General features: G+C 50.7%; 1 protein-coding gene across 18 annotated transcripts in view; it reads right to left on the bottom strand.

Moving 5' to 3' along the window:
• Positions 1-18,227, bottom strand: part of ASAP1 (ArfGAP with SH3 domain, ankyrin repeat and PH domain 1) — a 346,820-nt gene that overhangs the window by 9,063 nt on the left and 319,530 nt on the right. For 17 of the 18 annotated variants that reach the window (XM_055545753.1, XM_055545755.1, XM_055545751.1 and 14 more), the window contains 3 exons: positions 13,634-13,804; positions 6,100-6,169; positions 3,685-3,743 (listed from right to left, as the gene is read on the bottom strand). In XM_055545753.1, the coding sequence (XP_055401728.1) occupies positions 3,685-3,743; positions 6,100-6,169; positions 13,634-13,804 (300 nt within the window). The remainder of the gene's footprint in view (positions 1-3,684; positions 3,744-6,099; positions 6,170-13,633; positions 13,805-18,227) is intronic. The other variant, XM_055545768.1, reaches the window with a different exon arrangement.

Here is an 18,227-nt window from a genome sequence, read left to right as displayed (position 1 = left end):
ACAGTTCAGAAAGTGACAACAGCCCCATCAGATTCCTCTCTTGGAAGTCAAGACACTGGGGTAAACAAAGTCTGAGGCAGGCGGCGATGGGGGAACAGCCGGGGGAATCCCCTGAGGCAGCGGGGCTGAAAAGCCTAGCTCTGAGCCACACTTACGGGGGAACAGAAACCGTGAGGAAGTGCTAGGCCACCCAAACAGGCACCTCCGGTTCTAGGAATTCATCCAGAAAAGGGATCAAAGCCAGGGCACATGCCTGTGCCAGGGTGTTCAGCATGACACTGTTTATAGTGAAAAAAAACTGAAGCGGGTGAATGTGGAAGAGGACACATTATTTAACACGGCCAGGTATCAGATAACAGAGCACTACGCAGCCAGTAAGAGTACAATTAATCTCATGGAAAGGGCTCTTGATTCACTGCATGACAAAAACCAGCTTAAAGAGTGACATAAAAAAATCATAGGAAAAAGACTGACAGGGCAGACTAAATTGATTTATCCTGGGTGGCGAGACTTTGGGTGGTTTGTATTTTCTTTATACGTCTTTGCATTTTTAAAATCTAGAATGAATATAGGTTAATTTTATACTACAAAGAAATATGAAAAGAGACAGTCTCCCCTCTAAAGAAGTCTCTCCTCTGACTATTTTATTTCCAAGATGATTTTGTGTTTTCCCTTCTCTAATTCAAAGTTCTTTGTGAGCTTCATTCTTTAAAAAAAAAAAAAAAAAAAAATTTTATTTATTTGGCTGTACCAGGTCTTAAGTTTCGTCATTTGATTTTAGTTGTGGCATTTAAGATTTTCCCTGACCAAAGATCGAACTTGGGCCCCCTGCGTTAGGAGTGTGAAGCATTAGACACTGGACTACTGGCGAAGTGCCTGAGCTGCGTTCTTAACTCTGATGGACAGACAAGCAAATTTCCCCCCAAAGTTGGACAACAAAGAGTACTCTGCTCGAATGAGGACATCAAGAATAAGAAAGGAGTGAGAATTCCACCCCATCCCTGGGACTTCCTTGGTGGTCCACTGGTTAAGAATCCACACTTCCACTGCAGGGGATGTGGGTTCGATCCCTGGTCGGGGAACTAGAATCCCACATGCTGTATGGCACAGTTGAAAAATAAGAAAAAGACCTGGGGGGTTATGGTGCAGCTGGTTCATGCAGGCAAGGTTGGTCGGAAACAAACAGATTCAGCCCTTTGAACAGCAGTGTGGTACAGAGCTTAGGGACTGAACACTCTGCCCTGGGCTTTGACGGTTCTGTTCCTGAGAAGAGGCTCTAAGGACAAAACTGAGAAGGAGGAGGAAGATGAAGAAAGAGTCCACATGCTCTTGGCTCATGTTTCCAACAAAAGGGGGAGCCAAGCAGAGAATGGCAGCTGCTTGATGACAGAATCCTAAGTGGAAAAACCCAGGATGCAGGACTGGACTTTCACTGTGATGACAGCTAGGGGAGAATGTAAGGGACCAAGGGCTGCGTCACAACCCAACACTACAGTGACTCTGTTCAGGTTGGAGAGCCCCCTGAAGCTTCTCTACTTCTGCCCTTTAAAACTCATTAAACAAATGGCTCCATGCAGCAGTCAATCCCCAGCTGAGAAGGTTTTCACTAAGCCCTTTAAAACAAGCCCAAAGGATTCCCTGGTGGCTCAGATGGTAAAGAATCCACCTGCAAAGCAGGGGATCTGGGTTCTATCCCTGGGTCGGGCAGATCCCCTGGAGAAGGGAATGGCAACCCACTCCAGTATTCTTGCCTGGAGAATCCCATGGACAGAGGAGCCTGGAGGGTTACAGTCCATGGGGTTGCAAAGAGTCTGACACGACTAAGCAACTAACACTTTCAAAGAATTTAAAAAATAAGTGATGTTTGGGAAGGAAAAACAGTGAGGTGTGGTCAGTCCACGTGGAAGTGCCGGCAGGTGCTGGGGAGGACGGGCGGGCAGGAGAAGGAGCTGCGCCCTGTCCCTCTCAGCATCACAGACGCCCTCTGCCTCTGGCTGAGGAGGCTCAGAAATACACCCGGACTCTGCTTGTTTTCTGGGTGAGACAAGGACATACTGGATGGATGGCACAGGAGCCACTGATATAACACGGAGCATCCTAGCTCTTCTGCTGGGGAAAGACTGCAGGGCCGGTGTGGGAGAAGGCAGACCAGGGAGGAGACTGCAGAGTCTAGACAGGAGAGGATGGTCTGGGAGACCACAGTGAGAGTGGAGACACGGGAAGATACAACCAACGGAGAACCAACAGTGTGTGTGGATGGATGAGGGGCATGGGAGGAAGGGAGGAGCTGGGCTTCTCTCCTAGGTTTAAGATCCAATCCCCTGGACCTGGACAATATTGCCTATGACAGGGACGCTGTGCAAGGAACAGGTTTGGCTGGCGGGGGTGTGTGTGTGTCTGTGTACCTGGACAATATTGCCTGTAACAGACAGGGACGCTGTGCAAGGAACAGGTTTGGCTGGAGGGTGTATGTGTGTGTGTGAGTGAAGGGTCTTCAAAATCTTAAGTTGAGAAGCTGTCAGACATCTGAGCAGAGACAAGACAGTGGCAGGTGTGTGGGAGTTTAGATTATGGAGGGTCACTTGGACTGCGTACATGGTACAGAGGTGCCGAGCTGGGTACCCCAGGGAATGAGGGCAGATTCAGAAGAGAAGTGACTGCAACTGAGCCAATCTCTGGAGGCTGCGGACACGAGGGGCCTGCACACGAGGGGAGGGACTGTCAGTGCCGTAAGAACAGGATGGTGTCCACAGGCCAAGTGCGGAGACAGTAGCCAGCTGGGCCAAAGGCTGCAGACAGGCCGACCTTGATCACCGCTGACGGCCTCGTGGAGGGGTTTTAACAGAGAAACATGAATGCATCTCGGCGTGGAGAACTGGTAGCCATGACCCTGACATAGAGAGAGGCAGTCGGACGGCATGTCCCTCTCGACAGAAGAGTGCACTGCTGCCTGGGAAGGAGTTTTGCCAAAGCCTGAACTAGGAGCATCTGATCGGGTCTCCTGATCCAACTTTCAGTTGACAGGAAATATTAGAGGACAGAGGAATGTGTTAAATGACTACACGGGGCGCCGATCAGCAGAATCCAGCCTTTCCTAAGTATGATCTCACCTCGTCCTCACAAAACCTGGTGGAGCAGACGTCCTGGCCCCGCCGACAGGTGAGGAATCTCAGGCTCAGTGAAGCTTCTGAGTCCCCTGCCCAGGCCTCACAGCTAGTAAGCAGGAGAGCCAGTACCGGTTCTGAGGTCTCTCTCATTTTGTTCGCAAGAGAAGAAATGGTATCTGGGGATACTAATGATGGATCTTCTGAAAAAGCATTGCTTTTTTAGGAAAAGTTTGGTGTTTGTTAATTACAAAACTTGAGCTTATAAATATTCTTCTTCACTGAACAAATGTTAATTACTCATCTCTCACATGTCAGCTGCTGCTCAAGGCCATCTGAGATAAAGCAGGGGACAAAAGAGACAGACACCCCCAACCCCTTGGAGGGTACAGTGATAGTATAATTACATGTAAATATGAAAGAGAGGATGAGATGGTTAGATAGAATCACTGACTAAATGGACATGAATTGGAGCAAACTCTGGTAGATATCCAGTGAAGGACAGGGAAGCCTGGTGAGCTGCTGCCTCTGGCGTCGGAAAGAGTCAGAGAACAAACAGGATGAAAATGAGAAATCTTACCTTTCTGAGGTAGTTTAGGAAGAACTCTTGGGCCAAGGGCAGTCTTTGCAGAACTGGTGCTAATGAATAAATAAGAATTGTTTATGATCTCAGAGCGCTATAAAATCAATAGTGAAATAGTATTCAAGGAAATCATAGAAATTCACAGAATTATCTATCTAAAATTGCTTTCAACATTTCCCTAACAAAAGATTATAGTCCACTTTCCCAGATTTGAAGCTTGCCTGCATTTCCCTGAGGATTATCTTTTTATTCCCAAGTCTGCAGAATGGAGTCAAGAGGGAAAGTAACAAAACCACCACCAACCCTCTGAGTGAAAAAGCCTGATCCCTCTTCTTCTTGACACCTTTCCCCGAAGGAACAGCGCTGATGAAAGCGCTGGGCACCCTGCAGGTCCTGGGCCAAGCGCGCTGCTCCGAGGCAGCTCTTCTCATGCGACCCCACGATGTTACGTGTGTCTCCTCCACCTGAAGCACAGGAAACCAGAGCCTGTGCACCTCCAGTGACCTGTGGACGCTCCCGAGGCCTGGCCAGTGGCAGAGCTGGACGTGCAGGCCCAGCTCCACTGGACTCCAGAGCCCTCACTTTTTCCTTGCACCAGAGCAAACAGCTTTGGTCTCAGGCCTCCAGGCTTTCCATGAGTTGTTCCTCTTCTTGAACAATTTGTAAATGAGCAGAGGAGAAGAGCCCCGGAAAGCAGGCCCCAGGCACAGAAGCTGCCCCATGTCATCTGGTATCAGGGACTCCCCAGCGCCCCTGCCACCACCGGGATGCCAGCACTGCAGGAGACAACTCTCAGTGGGAACCTGCTCTTTCCCTTTAACAAGAGGCGGTGATTGTGCTCAGGGAGCCCCGGGGGCCCTGAGGGCCCAAACAGCACAGCATCCCAGTGCCAAACTCGTATCTGCCAAGAGCCCCTTTTATTACCTCGTTTATCCTCTGCTGTCCTCTGATGGCCTAAGAACTGACTCCACCCCTCGTCTATCCTAATTGCATTTAAAAGGGCAGGAAAAGCCAAACCAGCCAAAAAGAAAACAAAGAGCCCAATAAAGAAGATGAAATGCACGTGTCTTTCATCCTGGCCCACAAATCACTCCCAGTCTCAGTGGCTCTTTCCTTGGCTCCCTAGCAATTCTAAGGCTTCTGGGCTACTTGAGGCTAAGGCTGGTGAGATCAAGCCACCACTGAATTAGAAGGGTTTTGCCTTGAACACATCTGGTGCGTGTTTTGGCCTCAGCATCTTTGCAGGGATGCATGTCTGCCCATCACAGACATGAGCTCGATGCTTTCCTGGCCTGGGTACTGAGGCCAGATGCTTGGAAGCATCTCACACGGGAGACCTGGGCTGGATGCTGTGTATGCGTGGATCTGGGCTTCTTTGTGTGCTGCGGGGGGTGCTGTGTGCACATGTATGTAAGCGTGCGTGTACTTGTGGGGGCTCGATTCCCTGTAAAAACCATTAGTGGGCACTTCCTCCACATCAGACTCCCTCCCCTGGAAGACCCCCACCGGCCCTGGGGTTGAGAGACCCCCAGGCAGTGTGTAGGGGGCGCTGAGCGCGGGGGGCAGGCAGTGTTGACTGCGGCGTCTGAGAACCCCCCGGATTGAGTCCCGGGGCCCCGCGTCCTCATCTGCAAACCTGAGGGCAGCAGCGACTGGGCTGCCTCACGGGCTCGTAGAGACTAAAACAGGGCGGCGGCATTAGAAGAAATGAGGATTTCGGCTTTTAGCCTCGACAAACTCTGTAAGGCAACCCCCACGCACCAGCTGACTCCTCCTGCCTGAGCTTTTGGGTCGGGAAGCAGCTCCCTGTGTCCTCATCTGGGATCCAGTCTCCGGGGAAAACACTCTGTGCTGGGACCGGGTATACACTGTCCAAAGAAACTCTTCCGAAGCATCTCATTTCGGTGAGAGGAGAAGAGAAAGGGACGCCCCTCCGTTAGCCTAGCTTAAAGAAATCTTACAAACAGGCAACTTGGAAAGAACCCTATTTTTATGTTTGGAAATCTCTAGGCTATTGGATCTCCCTGAGGATTATCTTTTTACTCTCAGGTCTGCAGAATGGGGCTAAAAGAGAAAGTAACAAAACAAAATGATTTCATTAAAAAATTGAAAATAAGAACTCATTCCAGCACAGACTGTGCAATCCTCAGAAAAGTGAGGTCCATTCCCGCCTGGAATCTGGAGATGGAGGCGCTGATCCCCTGAAACACCATCTGCAGACCCTGTCCGGGCCTTAGAACTGTGTGCCGAGGGGGGCCATGCAAAGTGATGGAGGCTTTCCGGTTCCCATCACGGTCAGCATCAGCTGGCGGGCAGACGGCCTTGAGCAGACGGCCCCCGAAGCCCACTTGTATAACTGTCCACAGCGACCCTAAGCGGCCCCCCAGGGGAGTCCACGCAGAGATGGCTCACCTCGACTGCTGGGACAGGCCCTCGAACTTGTTCGTGGTCTTACTGGACGATGACGGACCCACGTCGTTACCTAGGGGAAGACAGGATTAAATGGACCAACAGCTGCAGGTCACAGGGTTGCAAGAGGTCCCACACACAAACGCACTCAAGTTTCATTACTCCTTGGAGATGCCCTGAGAGCCACGTTAATAATAGCAACTGCTGTGTACTCAGCACTGACTACCAGTGAGGTACTGTGCTAAGTACCTCACAGTCATTACATCTATGAGATACATATTATTGTGTGGGTGTGCTCAGTCATGTTCAACTCTTTGCAACCCCATGGACTGTAGCCCATCAGGCTCCTCTATCCATGGGATTTTTCTGGCAAGAATACTGGAGTGGGTTGCCATTTCCTCCTCCAGGGGATCTTCCCAGGGACTGAACTCGTGTCTCCTGTGTCTCCTGCACTGCAGGTGGATTCTTTACCCCCTGAGTCAGTGGGGAAGCCCAGACATAGCATTTGCTTTCCGGTTTACATAAGAAACAAAGAAGTAAAGCAGAGGCCAGGGTCAAGCAGCTGGTAAGGGTCAGAGCTGGGATGCGAAGCCAGGCAGCCCTCCTCCAGGGTCTGCAATGAACCCCTACCCTCGCCCCTCCCACCCCAGCCCCATAACCTACAGAAGGAGAGGCTGGTTAAGTGCTCAGATGGAACCTCCTGGATGGGGCTGTAACGCCAGGACATCGACACATGAAGAATAGGGCCAGACTTCCAAATACAGATCTAGTTTAATGAGACACTCCTTCTAACCATCAGTCTATTTCCACGAGTCTGCAGCTTAACCCTGAAGGTCTTCCTAAGCAGCCTCTCACGGCATCCTCAGAGCTGAGACTTCCTTTAAGGCAAGCGTTTCTTTTCAGTGTGGTGCTCACATCTCACACTTTCAGACTTAAATGGGTCGTAACAATCAAAATGTCAAAGAAAGTTCTAGCGAAGGGGAATATGCTGCTGCATCTGCTCATTCCTGCTCCAGGTAGAAAACACCCCAAACCAGTGGTTCTCACCCTATTATGCATGAGCACGAGACCACCAGGGCTGCAGGAGCCCCCGCTTTGCTTGAGGCCACCCACTCCGCCGTCTCACAGACAAGCCAACACGTCAGGGGCTGGGGCGCGACACCGCAGCTCAAACGGCCGGCATCCTCACTTCACCCTTTCCTCTGGCCACTTTCCAAAGACGCTATGTGTTTTTACGCCTCTGTGACCTTGGCCCCTGTGTTCCCACTCTCTGCAACACCTGTCCCCTCCCACTTGTGGTGAATTCCTCTGCCACCTTAGAAAACAGTCTCTCGAAAGTCGGACTCAGTCCCTTCATCTACCGGGCGAGCCTACAACCGTTAATCACAGAGGATGGTCAGGGTGCAGATTCTCGAGCCAGACAAGCCTGGCTCTGGAGTCCAAGTGTACCCCCTGCCCAGCGGGCATGAGTTCTGATGGCACTGCTTTTCCCACCGAGTCTCAGTTCCCGCCTGTACGAAAGAGGGATAACAGTTACTACTCCACTAGACGGCGTGAGCATCACGGGGGAGAAACCACGGAGAGTGGTGCATATCACGGGGGCAAGACACGAAGGGGGACCGCTGTTCTGAGCTCTCTGATGCGATGTAATGAAAATGGTGATGATTTACTTCCTCAGCAGGTGAGCGCTTCGCTGACAGGGGCTGCCTTGTCCGGCTCCGTGGTCCTGCCCTCCAGCCCGGGGTCCTGCCCTCCAGCCCGGGGTCCTGCTCTCCAGCCCGGGGTCCTGCTCTCCAGCCCGGGGTCTGCCCAGAGCCGCCTCCGGGTGCTGCTGAAGGAAAGTGCAGCCCACAGAGCCGCTGCCACTGCTCCCCTGCCCCCAGTCTGGCTTCTCCCACTCCTTGGGGGTGAGGGTGGGCCCGGGCAAGGCATCTGAGGTTAGGCAGACAGGAATCCTGCCTTTCTCAGAGCCAGGCAAAGGCCACCTGCCATGCCTGGGAAGAGAAACATGGCTTAGCAAAATTTCCAAAAATAGGAGAGCAAGGTTGGAGGGAGGGGGAGGAGCATGAGCGTGGAAGCAGCTCAATCCTTTTCCTCTCTCTGTGCCATCTGGGAAGGACTGTGCTGCACACACAGATGTGCAGGAAGGGACGGCGGCAGACAAGACGCGGGGCAGACAATTTAAGAAGCTGTGGCCAAGGATGTCCCTGGTGGTTCAGTGGTTGAGAATCTGCCTGTTAATGCGGGGGACAATGGGTTCTATCCCTGGGCCGGGAAGATCCCACATGCCTCTGGGCAACTAAGCTTTCGAACCGCAACTACTGAAGCCCTTGCACCCCACAGCCTGTGCTCTGCGACGAGAGAAGCCACTGCAACGAGAAGACTGCACACAGCAACTAGAGAGCAGCCCCCACTCACCGCAACGAGATAAAGCTCACGCACAGCAACCAAGACCCAGCACAGCCAGAAGTAAACAAACAAGCAACAACAAATTCTGTGGCCGAGACTCGAGGTCCCCTGGTATGGCTCGGCAGCTGTGGGCCAAGAGTGTGGAATGAGAGGAGGCGCTGCCCAGCAGGGCCTGGCACACGGGCTCCAGGAAGCTTCTGTAAGAGTGGACACTTGTATGAGCCTCGGAGTCAGAAATTAATTCCGATCCCAGCTCTGAAGTTACTGGACCTGTGATCTTAGGCAAGTCACTAGACCTCTGTGCTTCGATCTCATCAGTTAACCCAGGACAATGACAGGCCCTATTTTATAGGACAGTTATCATGACTTAATTAGGATTGACTGGTTTGATCTCCTTGCTGTCCAAGGGACTCTCCAGTAAATCCTAAAGGAAATTAATCCTGAATATTCATTGGAAGGACTGATGCTGAAGCTGAAGCTCCAATACTTTGGCCACCTGATGCAAAGAGCCGACTCACTGGAAAAGATTAGAAAAGATTGAAGGCAGGAGGAGAAGAGGGCAACAGAGGATGAGATGGTTGGATGGCGTCACTGACTCAATGGACATGAGTTTGAGCAAACTCCTGGAGATAGTGAAGGACAGGGAAGCCCGGTATGCTGCTATTTATGGGGTCGCAAGGAGTCGGACACAACTGAGTGAATGAACAACAAACGATGACTTAATACAATAATGTATGAACAAATGTACAGGACCTGATACCTGGCAAATAATTATACATGGTAGTAGCCATTATTATTTCTAGAACTGCATGTAAAATGGGGTTGGGTGGCAGGGGCAGCTGACTTGAGACTATATTGGGAAATCCAAGAAAAAGAAAGAATCAGGAAGTATCCGCCCAAAGGCTCTTTTACAAGTCAATGCTACTTCCAATAAGTAGATGTGGGCGCCTCAGATCAGACATTTCAAATACTGACTCTATCACCTGGAAGTTCTGGCCTTGAAATAGGAGAAGTGAATCAATTTTTGGTATAGCTTTTCATTCATTATCTATCCATTATCTGTTCTCCATTAAAAAAGAAAAAGGAAGCTTGGGGAGGATGGAGGCCTGGAAAGTAGGGGGAAAAAAGCAAGCGTATAGAACTTTTTAAGTCCTGGAAGCCAAAGACCAGGAATTAATTAAAGTAATTCCCAGAGGTCACTTAGGCAAGAACTGGCGGATCAGAACTTGGGCTTCTGGCAAGTTCACTCGGTTCACGTTACGGTTCCCCGGGTTGTGGCCCTGTAAACATTTCTGTGAATACTGGACAGTGGTCCCAGGGGAGGCTGATTGCAGGTAGCAATTACAAGGATCTCAAGTTCGAGAAGAGGTTTAATGTTATGGCCATCATCAACTGGATAACTGGCTGCGCTGTCTTCTGTGCTCTCGCCTGTAAGAACCTCAGTGTCAAATCCTTGGTCTATTTCCAGCCTCTGCATGTGACCTGTGCTATGCCTTTAGTGAAGACACCACGCTCCTGGACTTCATTTTACTTTGCTACCTTTATTTTCCCTTTGTCCTCATTTCCTTACTAATTTGTGTGTTAAAATGTGTTGGTCTCTTAGAGAGTAGGTTATAAGCAACTTATTTTATCTCCGAAGGTGAGGTTTAACGACAAGCCACCTTAAAAATCAACAGTCCCTGCAAAAACCTGATTCTGCCCACAGGCCTGGCTGTCTTCTGATCAAAATCCTGCATTCACCATCTCTCCAGTGATGGCTGAACTCATCACTGTGGCGGGACTGCAGTTACGTGACGTCTGGGCTACCTGGGTACTGTGGATGCTGTGGATCTAGTGGGGAGAAAGCCCAGGGCGACCTCCCCAAAGATCAGGGCTCCATGCTGCAGGGACAGGGCAGAACAGCCTGGTGGAAGGTGTCCACCTGCTAGGGTACCTTCTCCCTAACTCCATTCACAGGTAAAGGAACAACTGCTGAGACAGGAGAATGGCCACAGGGATCAGTGAGCCGTTATGAGCAGAACTTAGCAGAGCACCGAGGGGGTGAGGGCCATGGGCTCTCCCAGCCACAGGGGATCCCCTCTTACCAGCTGAGAGGGCCTGGGCCACGCACTGAACCTTTCTGAATCTGTGTCCTTACAGTCAAGCTCCCCATGTCCTACTCTGTGAAACTGTGGCAAAGAATCCAATGAGGGCTATTAACTAGCCCCGTTTTACAGCTGGAGAAACTGAGGTAGGAAATGAACCAAATATAACTACTGAAAGCCACAGGGTTACAGGTGGTAGAGACGGAGTAGAACGCAGGCAGTGTGACACAGGTCCACACTGGAGCTCCAGAGACAGAAAAAGCTCGTGCCTTCATAAAGCGTTCATACCGTGCTAAGAAAGGCAGAGCAGTAAACAGAACCACTCTGTAATAATCCCTATGCCAGAAGGGGGAGAGGGTGGGCAGGTGGGGCCTGGCGAGGGCTCAGGGGCTGTGCTACCCACTCCTCATGCCCACTGCCCCCCAGCCCTCGGACAGTCCAGAAGCCCTCACCCTCGGGGGCTGGGAGAAGGGGACTTTAGGGGAACATAAGCGAACTGGTTATTGATGCTGTCCAACTGTGAGATGGCTGGATGGCATCACCGACTCAATGGACATGAGTTTGAGTGAACTCCGGGAGATAGGGAAGGACAGGGAAGCCTGGCGTGCTGCAGTCCATGGGGTCACTGAGTCAAGAGCACTGAAAGATGGGTTCCTGGGGGGAGACTGTGGGCACTGGGAATCTGACACCCCCATGTGCTTTATTAACAAGAGTCTGGCCCCTGCCTTCAGCTTCTGGACCACGGCGTCAGCGGGAGACAGGCAGAGATAAAACCTGTGGGGACGACAACATAAAGCATGCGGTGGGCTAGAGTTAAAAGTCGCTTCAGCGTGCCTGGTGAGAGGCCTGTCACTGACCTGCGCCCACATGTGTCTGCAAGAAGGTCTCCCCTACGTGCACACCCACCACCTCAGAGAGCCGGCCCAACAGTCACGGAATGACCACCTGGGGTTGTCTGCGACGTGGACAGTCGTCACTTCTGCACGGACAGGTTCTGCCTTTGTGCCTGGAGGCGGGTGGTAGGCGAGTGGCTCTGGCTGGTGGTGGTGGCTGGGGAGGGCAGACGACTGCTCGTGGCCCAAAGTGTTCAAAGCTCAAAGGACCCTGCTGACTGTCCAGGACACTGACTCTGTCTCATAAAGGGGGAACCTTGCTTCCTAGTGAAAAATGCCCCTCGTCCCCAACAAAACCACCAAAACCAAACAAGATGAATAGCAGCTGCGAGTCCCGCTGCTCAGTCAGGTGGAAGGAACCTAAGAGAGAGATGATTCTTCAGCCAGAAAACAGAAATGTGGTAAATTTTAACTGCAGACCAATGGAGCAAGGCATGATAAACTTCACGGAGAAATAAAAGAAAACCTGAAGGAACAACAGGATCCAAGCTTAATGAGATTCGCAAAGAAGGTTAATCAGAGATTCGTGGTAGGAACACTTGCAGGAAACTTGTGACCGTCAGTGGGACGCTATCTGGGGCAAAGTCCTTTTGCACGAACCCTGGGGACTCCCGAAGGCCTTGGGTGGGGTCTCGGTCAGCCTCAGGGACCTGTGCGGAGTTGATAGGTGCCGGGGCTGTGCCCTCCAAGGCTCTCCCGGCTCGTCTCACTGAGAACTGATTACTCAACACCCATTGCAAAGTCCCCGAGAAGCCTCCCCATGCAGCTGGACGCCCCAGTCCAGCATTTCCACAGTATTTGCTCACAGGGCAGCATGGTGGTGAAGAACACACTGCACACGCTTTCCCACTCATCTCCATCCTGGAGCACGTGTGTGCAGAGGCCCAAACCCAGGCATGAAGCGAGCAGAGTGGAAGGCTGAGCACAGACAGCCCACCCGCGCTGCGGCACTTCAAGCCACATGCGGCTCAAGCGTGTGCCAGTCTGCAGATGGCAGCATGGCTGTTCCCCAAAGCTCCCCAAGTTCGGAACACCTAATGCCTTTAATGATGGCCTTTCCTGGGGGTTCAGTAGGTAAGGAGACCGCCTGCAATGCGGGAGACCTGGGTTTGATCCCTGGGTTGGGAAGATCCCCTGAGGAGGAAATGGCAACCCACTCCAGTATTCTTGCCTGGAAAATTCCATGGACAGAGGAGCCTGGTGGGCTACAGCCCATGGGGTCACAAAGAGTTGAACACAACTTGGAGACTAACTCCCAAATCACCAATGCCTTTAAAAGCATTCAGCTGAGTTCCCGATCGGTTGCAATGACAAACAAACAAACAAGCCACAAGGCGGCACGCTGGGAGGGGAAGGGGGGACCTGCAAACCAGCAGAGCCAGGGCCCCAGGGGACCCCTGGCTCTTGACCCAAGTTGGTGGCAGGCTGACATACTAAAAAGGCAGATGGAGCTGGAAACGGCGCTCCTCGTGGATGGAAATGTGCTATCCGCCACCAGCTGTCACAGAGATGGTAAACTGCTGACGGATTCTGGGTGGGTTTCTTTATTCTCCAGCGATTATTGAGCACCTACTGCATCCTGGCTCAATTCTAGGCTCCGTGAACACAGAAGAGAACAAGATAGACAAGGGCCCTGCTCTCATGGAGACCAAAACACCAAACACAAGCAAAGCATTCTTGTGTCAGGGGAGATCCGGGGCCTGGAGGGAAACAGGGGGATGGGGGCTCCCTTAGAACAGACAGACGAAAGGGAGCCAGGCTTTCAAGCCCACAACAGAGCTGCAGGGAGGAGGCGGCCCCTGGAGGCAAAGAGCCTGGAGGACCCAGAAGTGAAAGCAGATCAGTGAGGCTGAGAGTGGGGGAAAAGGGGCTGGGAGAGACATGAGCCTGACCACAGAGGCCCTGGTGGGTGTCTGGTGCTCAAGAAACGCTCAGCACCTTATCATTATTAAGCTTTCTAAGTGGTGATAGAAATATTTTCCCAAACGTTTCTTGGTCGTCAGAGGCTGCGTGATCACGCGTGTCTAAGCCCTGGCCCAGCCTGGGTGCGGTCTCCTCCGTCTGCTGAGCGTGCTAAGTGCCCACTGCCCCCCGAGCCCCGTGCGCGGCCCGACCCCGGGCAGCATGGGCCCTAACTTGAGGATGACTTACCCCAAGGAACTGCGCCTTTGTTTGGGGGCCCGTGAGGTAGTGGGCTGGGAGGGTCAGACAGGGTTCTCTTGTGTCCGGGTGGTGGGGGAGGAGGCCGCTTCTTGGACAGGGTGGAGCTGCCACTAGAGGTCTGGGTGCTTAGAGGGAGTGTTGAAGGTGGGCCAGGTGGACCTGGAAAGGAATCGAACGGGGCAGGAAGGTTAATCCCGGTCTTGCAGACAGAGCAGCCCATATGCAGTTACTCCCGAGCACAGAATGGGTTATGACACAGGGAGACGGAAGCAGGAGGCTGGGGACGGCCCAGTCCATCCACCCGGTAACCCACAAAAAGGGTTTTAAAAAATTGCTGGTAAAAAAAATTAAAAACGAGAATGCGTGCTGTTAAGAAACAAAATGTCAGTCAACACAGAATGCTCCTGGGTTGACAACCTCATTTGGGTGCAATGGGAAAAACACACATTTCACACCAATAAGTGCACTGGAACCACTGTGAAACCTGCTGAGGAGGAAGACACCCAGCACTGCCAGGAGCCTGAACGGAGAGGAGAGCAAAGAGCAGACGCAATCTCCAAGCGGCCTCAGACCAGGGTTTTCTCGGCACTGCAACTCTTTCCTCTAGTCAGCAAACTTTGCCAGAAGTTTTTTTTCTCTTTTCTGATGACTTTTATAAATAATGAAGGCTCTAACGTAAAGGGTTACTTAGAAAGAAGGGAAGTCCAAAAACATTTTTTCCCCCTCCAATTCTGACCTGTTCTAGAAATCACAAAGGTGAAAGTGTTATTCGCTCAGTTGTGTCCTCTGCGACCCCGTGGACTGTAGCCCGCCAAGGCTCCTCTGTCCATGGGATTCTCCAGGCAAGAATACTGGAGTGGGTTGCCATTTCTTTCTCCAGGGGATCTTCCTGACCCAGGGATTGAACCCAGGTCTCCTTCATTGCAGGCAGATTCTTTATCATCTGAGCCACCAGGGAAGCCCCAGAAATCATAAACCATCTATTATACTGGAAGCCTGAATAAATTATATAAGCTTCACTAATTTCTGAAGGTTTAAAAAAATTTTTTTAAACTCCCTAATTTTATTTTTTACATTGGAGTATAATTGTTTCACAATGTTGTGTTAGTTTCTGCTGTACAACAATGTGAATCACCTATATGTATACATATATCCCCTCCCTCTTGAGTCAATAAGTTTTTTAAAAGATTCTATTTTCTCTAGAGGTAATGACAGGATAGCAATAATGATATTAATATTACACACACACACACACACACACACACCCCATTACTACCATTTCTAATGTTTTTAGAAAAAAAAAAAAAAGGGAGTTTGAAGTATATATGCTGTTAAACTTATTTCAAGTCACACTGAAGTGGCTGGTGTGTGCCTTGGGGACCTGGGTGACGCTGGGCACCTTGACAAACCTCTCTTCATGATTATTACCAGATATATGATTTAACTAGACAACAGTTTCCGCAAACATTGAAAGAAGAAAAGGAAGAAATGAAAAAAGCTAGGGACACTGCCACCCCAAATGTTTAAGGCAGGAGGGTAGGTACCTGGTGCCCCAGAAAGGCTCCAAAAGAGCTTCTACATTCTGCGTATTAAAAGAGAAGCTTAATTACTGCTGGCCTCCTTCCTTGGAAAACAAGCTCTGCTGTATCCCATGATCAATTATGGTCAGTACCAACACAGACTTAAACCCCTGTTTCTAAGAGATAGTCTTGTCTTGAAGTAAATACTGCTCAGCTCAGGAAGACAGTCATTTGCTTTAGGATGAGACGGCCCTGGCTGTAGCATTTATTCTCAGTCCTACTGACAGATATGTGACGGAAGCCTGTTACCCCAGAGCAATGCCTAATTATGACACCAGTCACTGCCCTTTCAGAAACGATTTTATTTTTGCAACAATAAAGGCATTGTTACTTTAGCCTTGTGTTTGCATAGGGCTTCTTAGTTTTTGAAATATGTTCCTACATGGTGTTCCCCTCAATTTTCATAACAACTCTGTGAGGCATGTGGGTCAGGTATTGTTCTTGTTGCTAAGTTGTATCCGACTCTTTTGCGACCCCATGGACTGTAGCCCACCAGGCTCCTCTGTCCATGGGACTCTCCAGGCAAGAATACTGGTGTCGCCATTTCCTTCTCCAGGGGATCTTCCCAATCCCGGGATTGAACTCGCGTTTCCTGCACTAACTGGTGGATTCTTTACCACTGAGCCACCTGGGAAGCCTGGGGTCAGGTATTCCTGGCCCCATTTTGCAGCCAGGAAAGTGGAGCTGGGAATGGTGTGATAAAGGTTAGGTAGCCGAGACGAGCTGGGCTGGACCATGATGCAGGTCTCTGGGGCTGGCGAGGGCTCGCCCTGTCCTAAAAGCCAGGCCAGCATTTTCTGGGCTTGGCACACGTTGATGCAAACGGCAACAACAAAGCTCGGTACTAGGAAGTGTAACTTTCCTCTTGGAAATAGGAGAATAGATAATAGACAATGGTGAGATTCTCCGGCAGGTTCGTCTTTAGCGCCACCTTGGGACTGCTCGATGTACCGCATCTGAAAGGCCATTCAATGGTTCCAAATCCTGCCTGGAAACACAGACGGCCAATGGGGCCATGTCTCTGGGCAGAGCGGTCTGTGTACGTGATTTCAGCAGAGAGCAAACCAGAGCAGTCCTGCAACCAACCACAAACCAAGCAAAGTCAAGCTTTCTGAATCATCATGTTAAAAATGTAGGGGTTCGTGTTCCCTTCATCACGTCAACACAGCCTTGCCTCACTTTCTTCACGTCAGCTGCCGCAGTCTCTAATTATTCCTTTTCTGCTTACTTGTCACGGCCTCCCTCCCCACCACGCTGCAGGTTCTATCGAGGTCAGGCTTTTCTTTGGCCTGGTAAGCTGAATTTAATAATGCAGTGTCGAATAAATGGATGAATAAACTGCTACTTCTCTTGTTTTAAGGCTAGTGATCCTTAAGGAAGATAGAATGTCTCCCTTAGGGAGAGAGAGCAGAAACCAGGGGGAGAGGGGACCTAGTGAGAGAAGTTCAAAGAGAAACATTCAGTACTGTAATCTACCTTCACAGAAAATTTTACACACACCCAGACCCACCTACCGTTCTGGAACAGAAGCCACAAAAAGGAAGGTGCCACTGAATCTTCTGACTGGTAGGTCATGAGTTAAAAAAAGGTGAAAAACATTGTATCAGACCCCAGGGAAGCAGACAAAATTTTTTTAAGTTGTAAAGAGCTCAAAAGATTTCCAAAATGAGTAACTTGTCTTTAGGCACTGAAAATGATGTTTCAAGTGAAATAAACCTGAGGACTGGCTCAGTCAGGAAAGAAGCAATTCTTGTTGGGTAAAGAAAGCTAAAACAGGGACTTCCCCTGGTGGTCCAGTGGCTAAGACTCCACACTCCCAGTGCAGGAGGCCTGGGTTCGACCCCTGGTCAGGGAACTAGATCCCACATGCCACAACTAAGACCCAGTGCAGCCAAATAAATAAATAAAATATATATTAAAAAAGAAAGAAAGCTAAAACAAAAGAGAATAGGAAAGAGTAGACACAGCATCAAACATACTCAAAAGGGAGGCTCAATTAACAGGTGGGGAGGGGAGGGACTTGGGCAGCCAAGTTCCTCCCCTGAACTCTGCCGGGGCCTGTGGGAATAGGCAGAAAACACCCTAAACCACAGTGCCCACTAATATCGGCTATTATGTCAAATTATCCACCAACACTTTTCTTAAAAATATGGGTCTAGACTTCCAAAGTTGCTATAAATAACACTGAGGTTACATTATTAGAAAGTCTTTCTACGAGGACGCAGGGTGTACCACAGCTCTTACTGGGGGTTCGCGTGGCTGGGCTGTGGTCCTGCATTGCCAACAGCCTCTTGGGTCACTCATCTGTTGGACACTCTTCCCATGCCTTCAACTCGAGTGGCCTCACTGGACACCCCTTGGACTGTGCTGCTGAGAGCATCTCCTGGTCATCAGCTTGGGGAGGCCCCTCACAGAGTCCGACACGTGGCCAAAGCTTGGGAAGCTCACGAGCCTGACGATGCTGTACACATTCTGAGATGTCGTACATCTCAGAAGCTATGGTCCCTCCACCTCAGCATCTGTCAAGGGTCATCTCCAGTGTAGCCTTATCCAGAAGCCTGCTCTAACCCTCCTTTGCCCTGGAGCAACTGTGGCTATGAATATTTCTGCACACACAGGCTGACTGGCGCTGCACGCTCTCTACCCAGCATCAGACCCACACTGCCTCCGCCTTCCTAGGCTGGAAACGTCTTCAGGGCAAGGGCCACACTGTCCTTCTCTCTCTCAGCACCTGGCACGTTCTGGGCACAGCCTATGGACATAATTCACGGTATAAGTAGGGAGGATCCTTCTTCAGTGTCCTTGCATCTTTGAAAAGAAAGTGAAAGTAGCTCAGTCGTGTCCGACTCTTTGTGAACCCATGGGCTATGCAGTTCATGGAATTCTCTAGGCCAGAATACTGGAGTGGGTAGCCCTTCCTTTCTCTGGGGGATCTTCCCTACCCAGGGATCGAACCCAGGTCTCCTGCATCGCAGGTGGATTCTTTACCAGCTGAGCCACAA

This window comes from Bubalus kerabau, chromosome 14 (genome assembly GCF_029407905.1).
Source record: "Bubalus kerabau isolate K-KA32 ecotype Philippines breed swamp buffalo chromosome 14, PCC_UOA_SB_1v2, whole genome shotgun sequence".
Lineage (NCBI taxonomy): Eukaryota > Metazoa > Chordata > Mammalia > Artiodactyla > Bovidae > Bubalus > Bubalus kerabau.
Note: the sequence above shows the minus strand (reverse complement) of the source record. Positions and strands in the feature narration are given on the sequence as shown.